A 9,703-nucleotide genomic window follows, 5' to 3' on the forward strand; every position below is an offset into this window, starting at 1 on the left:
GAGTATAAAAATTTAGGATAATTTTTATTATGCAAAACAGGCACAGGCAATCGTCTTGGAGAGAAAGTATCGGATATAAATGGGTATGCGTAGCATGCTAGCAATGCCATTCGTCAGTTTTGAAAGAAACTATTAAACATCATACAGTATAGATTTAAATAGCGATATAATTATGAAAGTACATTTAACTGGAAGAAATGTATAAGCTATCGACTATACTGTATAAGTAATTTGATATAAAATAGTAATATAGACATATTTATAGTATATACGAAACTGTAGATATTAAGTATATTACTTAAATAAAGTTCTTCTCTAACGTTTAAAGGTAAATTCTCGTTTCATTACATGTATTTTGCATAATCATTATTAGCAGCTTTTTTTTGACTTAGAAGAAATAGCTTATACTAAGGATAAAATTTAGTTGTCAATGTACATTAGGGTTCAAAAGATGGTGTTAGGGTATTGGTTAGCGCAGAACCTTTGCAGTAACTAGTCAGTTTGAAAATAGAAAATTAATCTATCATGATTCCTCCCGTTTTGGGAGGTGGGTGACGAAATTCAATTGCAGACAAAAGAAAACAGAAAAACAAGACTAAAACAAGAAAAAATGTTGTTTTTTAATAAAACATAGCATATTCGCAATGCTTAAGAATTAAATGAATTCCAGAAAGTGTAACAAAACCTTATCGTCAAGCGGGGAGAGATGGACTTCCATGCCTTCATTTAGAATTCAAAGAAAGATTCTTGACTCATCTGATCATATTGAAGAGAGTGTAATATCCAAATTTCAAAATAATTTGTTTGCTCTCCAAATCGATGAATCCACTGACATCAGTAACTATGCACAATTTATTGCATTTATAGATGCCATCAATTTCTATGCTGCAAAAAAGTTACTCACAACTACAAAAAGTCAAGATGTTGTTTATAGGATCACAATATTCTTAGAAAAATATGGCTTTTCATGGGATTTATGCGTGGGAATATGTACTGATGGAGCACCATTAGTGGTTGGTTCTGTTAAACGTTTCGCATCTTTAGTAGAAAAACAAAACCCTAACATCGTTCGAACTGATTGTTTTTGTTTTTAGTTTTTTTACATAGAGAAATTTTAGTTTTCGGAGATAATACATAATGGACTAAAGAAGATGCTGAATCAAGTGATTGGAATTGTAAACTTCATAAAAACACGGCTAATGACATTAAGAATGTTTTACTTACTGTACAAGCATATGGATTCTTAACAGTTGCGTTTACTATTGCACACAGAAGTAAGATGGTTGTCGAAAGAAAAGGCGCTATCTCGCGTAAATGAGCTTCAGAAAGACTTTTCTCTTTTGTTTTAACAATGAAAACCTTGATGGATTTTGTTAATACTTGAAAAATGAATTAGGGATGTCCAAAATAAAGTACTTACGTGAAATATTTGGGCATCTCAATCGTCTGAACAACAATATGAAAGGCAGAAATAAAAACATTCTTATGGCGACATATAAATTAGTTACTTTTAAAAAGAAATTTACAGAATCGCAGAATAGAATGAAGATAGAAAATGTTTCGATTATTAGTGAACATTTGGAAATAAAATTGAAGAATATTTCCCTCAATTATCATTAAAGAATTTGATTGGATTCGCAATCCTTCCTAGATTTATCAATTATCAATGTTTCAATTTTGAGTGACGTGAAGAGGAAGAATTAGCAAACCTTTTCAATGATTGTGGACTCAAAGTGAAATGCGCACAACTGCCATTAGACGTCTTCTGGATTTCTGTTAAAGGAGAGTATATAACACGATCAGCCGGTCACTGGTGTGTGCCCGACCCACGTGTCACACTTAATGTCTTAGAAACGGTCCCATGATGATGTGGCGATGGGCCAGTGGTTAGGGTCTGATTATCAAGAGGAAAAGCATACCTGAGATGTTGGATGTGGACGTGTGGTTCCTTCATTCTCTCAAGATCACTCTGGTGGCATTCTGGTTGGAACCTTCCTTGTCCTCAGGGCCGTTTCTTTCTTTAATGCAGGCACCTGGCCATGCTGAAGGGTGTGTTTACAACTACCACTACCGGGGGATTAAGATATAGTGCTACAAGAATCCATTAAGTAAGAAAGCCATCAAAGTCTCGTTGCAGTTCTCAACTTCGTTCTTAAGTGAACTGGGATTTTTTTACTTAAACAACATCAAAATTAAAAATACGTGGAAGACTTAAAAACATTGAAGAAGAGTTAAGAGCATGTCTCTCACATATAGCAGCAATAGTAAAGAAGCATAAGACACAAATGACATTCACAATTCTATATCCGCTATTGAATACAGAATATGTTTTATTCATGTAGATAAAAAAAAATTTCTTTATATGACCGTCTTTATTTTTTATTATGTACTTGCAAAAAAGCTTTTTGAGTACAAAGTATTCACTTTTTTGATAGGTGTGCCGCGAAAATTTAAAGAGCTCAATGAAGTGCCGCCATATAAAACGATTTGGAACAATTATGGTCGTAGCAATAAAGACACTGGGAATCTAAATACCCTAATCTGTTTGGGTATCCAAACAATCGTATTTAACTTCGGAAGTTGTAGATGAAAGGGAAAATGGAATTTCATTTTTGAAAGTATATTAATTAACCAATTAGGAATTTTTACAGGAAATATTTTACGTTACACCGGCCAAGATTACAACAGTTTAACGTAAAATATTTCCTTGAAAAGTGTTTTATCTATAATGGAGGAAAGACTATTTTTAAGATCGGATTTTTTCGATTTTCGATACTTATCGGGTGAATTTCTATGCAAAACATATCTAAGAACACTGCCAGACCTATAAATTACTTTTATGTGAAATTTGCAAACGATAGACTCAACCGTATCCGAACCTATGAGAAAGGAACTCACACACACAAAGTGGCTTTTTTTTTTATAAAAGTAGAGATTAAATATACCATGTGGCACAACTAATTGAGCTACCTGCCGACGTGCTCAACACACGGCTGTTACGTGCACAACGAATGTCTGTTGCTAGCTATCCATTACGCAAAGCCACAGAGCTGCTTGCTCGGGCCATAAGTCTTTGCAGTAGTGGAAACGATCGCGACACTAAACTATCAGAGGTAATCATTTCAAATATACCTGTTTACATCACATGACTAAACAAACCAATCCGCATTCTGCTTTCGTGTACGGGACCACAACTGACAATCGATGTCAATCATATCTAACTGTATCTAATTTTTTAAACACGCATTATGAATAATCTCCATTTATATAAAGTTAAGTATGCGTTTATATCTATATATTAGTATGTGCAGTTTTTACTTTTCAACTAAATAGCTGGTTATTATGGATTGAAGAACACAGTTGTTAACAGTAATTGTGGGTCATGTCGGTTATAATTAGTTTAATGTCGTTTTATGAAAAGAGGACAAAGAAGTGCTGAACATCCTTCGTGAAAATTCAAATGCGATGTGCCAAGTTCCAGACTTTTTTGTACAAGCATTTAAAATTGTTGTAGACTCTTGAGAATTCAGTATGTTATTGCTATACATATGAGATGAGTGACTAGTTTTTATGATTTTTAGGTTCAAATGGATAGCTACAGCAGGAATTGGAATGCAGCCTACTAAAGCCTGATTGTCACAGCTGGTGAATTTCAAAAATGTAATCTGGACGTAAGGACATTTTAGAAGAATTAATTTTTTTTTTAAACTTGAAAAAATGCCATAGAAACGTATGCAATGCTTCGGACTGCTTTTAGACCATCTTGCACAAACCGAGCATCAGTTTTTGAGTGACATACGAGATTCAAGGAAGGCAGGGAGTCTATGATGAATGATGAGGGTGTGAGAGGAGTAAGGAATCACATTTGCTGGGTTAAATAAAGAATTTCATGGATAAAGACGGCCGTGTGTCTATAGAGACAGTTGATATCAGTGTGGGAACACAATTATTCGTGAGGAACTAAAGCTACGGAAGATTTGCGTGAACGCACCCGTCAACAACTCCATCCTTGTCAAAGACTATTTGACCAAGATGGCCACCAAGACAATTCAACCTCTCTGTCTTCTTGTATCTTTTGGTTATTCCCTAAGCTCAAGGAAAACTTTGGAGGATGTCGTTATGAGACAATTTAGAAGATGAAAGAAGCTGTAACGAGGGTCCTTGACACGCTCACACAAGAGGACTTCCATGGGGCCTTCCAGTTGTGTGAACGGTGCAACAAGTTCATTGCAGGGGAGATTACTCTGAAGCGAACTAGAATTTCATGTGTGTACATGTCAATAAAAGTGCCCGTACAGTCTGGAAACTTATTGAAGACACCTTCTAAATTTGTTTTGTATCAGCCATCTATGAATCATTAATCGTCAATTTTCAGTTTTGTGGGAGAATTTTAAAAAACATAATATAAACGTAGCCTCCTATTCGAAAATTAAAATATTTCAGATTTACATTGAATTAAAGCCATAGTCATTAGACACTAATTGAGCAAGATTCTCTGAATTTCATTTGCTTCTTTAAAGGCCTACACGCTTACGCCTTAAATTTCAGACATTGTAATGTAGCAGACTTTAATCAAATTTAAAATAATGATTATAGATAATATTTAGTATCATGTTCTGTTGATTTTAATCGAACTAAGAGGACATAAAAGTGGTGCAAGATGTTCTATTCCCTATTTTATAAGTCCCAGAGCGAGTTCTCTGGTTTCATATACCAATAAGAAAAATCAGTGATATAAATTAGGGATATGTTCTGTATGTGCAATGGTGCCTCTTTGTATGAAAGGGCGCTTGTATAATAGCACTCCATTACTGGCCTAATTTTTATGGTCCGTTTATTTTTCTGTCTAGTCCCTGGATTTCGTTGATCATATTTATGCATATGTATTTCGTCTGTTATTCTTTTACCAGAAAAAAAGAATGGCAACATTTAAAGGTAAGAGATATCTATATTTGCATTATATATATATATATATATATATATATATATATATATATATATATATATAAAGAGAGAGAGAGAGAGAGAGATTCCTTAAAGAACCACGTTACACGAAACTGACACTGATACAGTTACTCATTTAAAATATGTTTTTATTAGTAACTGTTACTATATATAGAAGTAGAAAACGTCAAGATATTGTAGAATAAAATGTACAATATTTAATTCAAAACAAGGAATACGAAATAAAGATGAAATTTATGTACAGACAGACAGACAGACAGATAGATAGATAGATAGATAGATAGATATAGCGAGAGATTGCTTGGGCTGCCATTCTATTTATTTCGCACTGTGCCCCTGCCCCAGTCCGAAGAAACGGAATTCCCTTTTCTTCGGATATCTTGTGATATTGTAAACTTCCGTTTACTTACTGAGGTTATTCCTTCGAACCACCGTCCGTACGCGATTCTTTCCACACAAGTTTTCGCTGTGGTACGACAAAGATATATTTATTTATCAAATATGTAATAAAACTGTGCACGCCACACATATTATGTATTAGATATTCACAAGAGACAATGTTGGTTAGCATTTTTAATGACGCATAATTAGGAAACCAAGCATTTCTAAGTTTGGACGACTTCAGCAGAAAACGATGCTTAACAAGTCTGGAAACGCAACAACAACAACAACAACAACAACAACAAAATACGTGCATGAAACCAAAGTCTTAACGAACCACGTGTTCATAGATACATCCCGTGTAAATTAACTTACAACTCTTTCATATTTTTATGGAAGTCACTCCAGACAAGACATGAAGCCATATAATGTAAGGAGTTAAAAATTGCATATACAGGATATGTTTTTTTGAGATTTATCTGAAGGAAAACAGCAGGAAGAACGTTCTACAAATCTGCAATTCCTTGAAAGAAGTCAGTATGATAAAAAGGAATATTGCAATGCAGTATAACAGCGAATTGAGTTTCTGGGGTGAATCAACATTTTGCGTAACTGGCCTATTTGAGTGTTAATTAAAAAAGAGACAGAATTGCTTTTCTCTAATAATCCCATGCTCCTCTTAACTTCCATTTACACGCTGGCGTCATTTTTTTAAACCTTGGTCAGTAATCTATTTCTTCCATACAAATTGCGGGTTTCCGTTATGTAACAAGTGGGCTTTATTTATGTCATATGTAAAACCAATTGTACACTGGTGCTTGTCCATCGGATTCGATGATGACGTTTGTGTTCTGCATCCCATCTGTGCACACGGAGGTGGCTCTGCAGCCCCAGTCTAGAGGCACAAAGTCTAGAACATTGGGGGCACTTGAAGTCAGTTGTTGTGATCACCGCTGAAGCTTCTCTGTGGTGACTCTCTCTGGCAGCAGTGAGTTTCTGGCTATGAGCCTCTTCAAAGTTGGCAGCAGCCTTGTGAGTTGGGCCTCGCCATTTTGGTCTGTTCATAGCATGTCACTCTAAGTCTCCCGGTTTGATACGGCACCATTGCAGGTTGGCTTTAACAGTGTCTTTATACCGCAGTTTTGATCAACCTTGGTTTCTTTTGCCAGCCTGGAGCTCTCCGTACACCAGGCATTTAGGCATCCGACATGCGTCCATTCAAATCATGTGTCCAACCCAAAGAAGTTGGGTCTTGATAATAGACTGGTGGACTCTATACTTCAAGGACCTTCAGATTGGTGATGCGATCCTGCCATTTTATTCCCAGGATGGAGCGGAGAGCTCGCATGTGAAAGAGCTCCAGTTTCTTTATATGCCTGCGGTAGTGTCCACGTCTTACCACCATACAGCAGGGAGGGAAGGACCACAGCATTGTAGACCTTCAGCTTCGTAGATAGGCGGATGTTGTGCTCATTGAGCACTCGATTGCGAAGTCTTCCCAGTACCTGACTTGCCTTGCTGATTCTTGTATCAATCTCTCTGTCCAAGGAACCATCACAAGATATGGGGTTTCCCAGGTATTTGAAGTGATTAACGTTGGCAAGTGGTGTGTCGTCAATGGTGATGGTGGGAGGAGGAGGGTTGGAGTATGGTGCATGTTGATGGAGCACCTCAGTCTTTCCAAGACTGATTGTCAAACCGAAGAGCTTGGATGCCCCAGAGAAGCGATCCAGCATCTGTTGCAAGTATGACCACTAGTGCACAGTCATCGGCAAAGAGAACCTCTTGGATGAGAGTTTTCGAGCTTTTTGCCTTTGCTTTGCGAGGAGGGAGTCATCCAATCGGTAACGAATGTAGACACCCCTCTGAAAGTCCTGAACAGCATGGGACAGCATACAGGTGAAAAAGATGCTGAAAAGGATAGGGGCTAATACGCAACCCTGTTTCACACCGTTGCTGACACTGAGAGGACCTGAGCAGTCATGCCATCGTAGAAGAGCCTGATCATTGACACAAACTTTGGAGGACATCTGATGCGCTCACAAACTGTCCAAAGTGCCTATCTGTTGATGGTGTCAAAAGCTTTGGTCAGGTCGATGAATACAGAGTAGAGAGTTTTTTCTGTTCAATGCACTTCTCCTGAAGCTGTCTTAAAGCAAAGATCCTGTCCAAAGTACTCCTGCCAGGCCTGAAGCCGCACTGTGCCTCAGGGAGTGTCTGTTCAGAAACTGTACTGAGTATGTTAAGAATGACCCGTGCAAAGATCTTTCCAGCAATTGAGAGGAGGGAGATGCCCCTGTAGTTTCCGCAATCCGACTTACTTCCTTTGTTCTTATTAGATTAGGCGTCGTCGCGAAAATTATCTGGCATTATCTCCTCTGAGACAGTTAGTTGGACGTCACAGAAGGCCTCAAGAGCATTGGGACCCACTGCTTTGTAGATCTCAGCAGTGCTGACATCCTTTCTCGATGCTCTGCCAGAGGTTGTCTGGTGGATCGCTTTCTTGATCTTCTCGATTGTAGGGGGCTTCTGAATCAACTGATGGCCTGTTTAGCAAAATGCTGAAATGCTTCTGCCAGCGTCTGCTGTGACACTTCTGGTCCTTGATGAGCGTCTACCTGTATGACGACAGTAGTGGAGCACTACCGGGTGCAAAGGGGCCGAAAACAGATTTCAATGAGCTGAAAAAATTTTTGATGTTATTAGTATCAGCATAGTGCTGGACTTTAGCTGCTTTGTTCTGCTACCACTGATCCTGCATTGCTCGGAGATTGGTCTGAACTTTGGCCTGGAGGGCCTTGAACTTCTCATGCTTGGAAATGGATGACGGGTCATTTAGCCTTTCTATGTGAGCCTTGTTCTTTGTATGTATGGCTTCTCTGATCACTTTGTCGTTCTCATCGAACCAGTCTTCATGGGTTTTGGTCTTGGTTCCAAGGACTTCCTTCGCAGTCTCATTTACTGCTTTCTTGAAAGAGACCCATTTCGCTGTGCTGCCTTCAGTGGTCACACAATCTTGGAGTTTCTCACCTAGCACTTGCTGGAATCGTGCCTGATAGGATGGGTCGTTAAGCCTGGCAACATTGTAGGAGGATCTAACAGTTTGGGGTCGGTTTCCGTGGGGTGGCGCAATGTGTAGTGTCAGTACAGCCCTGACCAATCTGTGGTCAGTCCAGCACTCAGCACCTCTCATGGCACGAGTCACACGGACGTCCTTGATGTCTCGTTGGCGGACGATGATGAAGCCAATCATTTGCCAGTGTCTTGATCTTGGGTGTATCCAGGTGATCTTATACTTGTCTGCCATTCTGAACAAGGTGTTGGTGATGCAAAGACTGTGCTCTGCACACTTGTAGAGAAGGAGTAGACCATTGTCATTGATCTTGCCTACTCCGTGTCTGCCCAGAACGGCTTCCCAGCTGCTGTAGTCTCTCCCCACCCTTGTATTAAAGTCTCCAAGGGTGACTAGTTTGTCGTTTGGTGGGGTTGACCTGATGACTTGGTCAAACTGTTTGTAAAACTTCTCCTTAGCATCATCTGGGCTGGTGAGTGTAGGGGCATAAACACTGATTGTGAGATGTCTGATCCTGCTGAGAGGGATGCGCAGTTTCATAAGGCGTTCGTTGATTCCAACTTGTAACGCATACATGCTCTTCAGTAAAGCTGTCCTGATGGCAAACCCGACACCATGAATCCGGTCTTCTATTTACGGCTTTTCTTTCCAGAAGAAGGTGTATCCACCTCCCTCTTCTCTCAGAGACCCTCGTCAGTAATCCTGGTCTCGCTAAGTGCGGCTATATCTATATGGTAACGCTGGAGTTCCCTTGCGATGAGCGCTGTTCTTCTTTCAGGTCTTGAGGAAGTAGCTCTATCCAACAAAGTTTGAACATTCCATGTCCCGATGATTATTTTTTCTGTGTTTTTGTTGTTTGACCGCTATGTGGATGAGTCCGTCAACCGCGGTAAGCTGACTAGACACTGGAAGGGCAAGCATTTGTTTGGGGTACCTTTTCTAGCCCCCTCATCATTCGTGTTAGAAATGCAGGTGCCGAACCATATGACGGAAGAAATTACATATTTAGTCGAAGGAACAGGGTTTCTAGTCAGTCTCGTTCGGGGAGGGATACAAACGAGATGCGTCCGAAAATGTAAAACTAATCTAAGCAAAGGTTACCTCGAGATGTTGCCGGTATGTGTCTCTCAAGTTCAGTATTTAAGACTAAGTCAAGAAAATTATGTAAGTAAATAGTATATTAGTTATGTAGTCTCTCCCCCATGAGTAATCTCGCTCTCTCTTTCTCTCTCTCTCTCTTTCTAAATAAAACCTTTAAAACTCAGCAAGTTTCCATTGTACTTC

General features: G+C 39.0%; 1 protein-coding gene across 1 annotated transcript; it reads right to left on the minus strand.

Annotated features, from left to right (window-relative positions):
- Nucleotides 1–8,089: 8,089 nt before the first annotated feature.
- LOC145293338 (protein CFDP2-like) lies at nucleotides 8,090–8,995 on the minus strand. The gene has a single exon (XM_080139981.1). The coding sequence runs from the start codon at nucleotides 8,993–8,995 to the stop codon at nucleotides 8,090–8,092; it is 906 nt and encodes a 301-aa protein (XP_079996107.1).
- Nucleotides 8,996–9,703: the final 708 nt, after the last annotated feature.

The sequence above is a fragment of the Euprymna scolopes genome, chromosome 14 (genome assembly GCF_053919585.1).
Source record: "Euprymna scolopes isolate OS-2025 chromosome 14, ASM5391958v1, whole genome shotgun sequence".
NCBI lineage: Eukaryota > Metazoa > Mollusca > Cephalopoda > Sepiida > Sepiolidae > Euprymna > Euprymna scolopes.

Excerpts from the sequence above, each read along its gene's own strand:
- LOC145293338 (XM_080139981.1), bottom strand. The coding sequence starts at position 8,995 with ATGTATGCGTTACAAGTTGGAATCAACGAACGCCTTATGAAACTGCGC.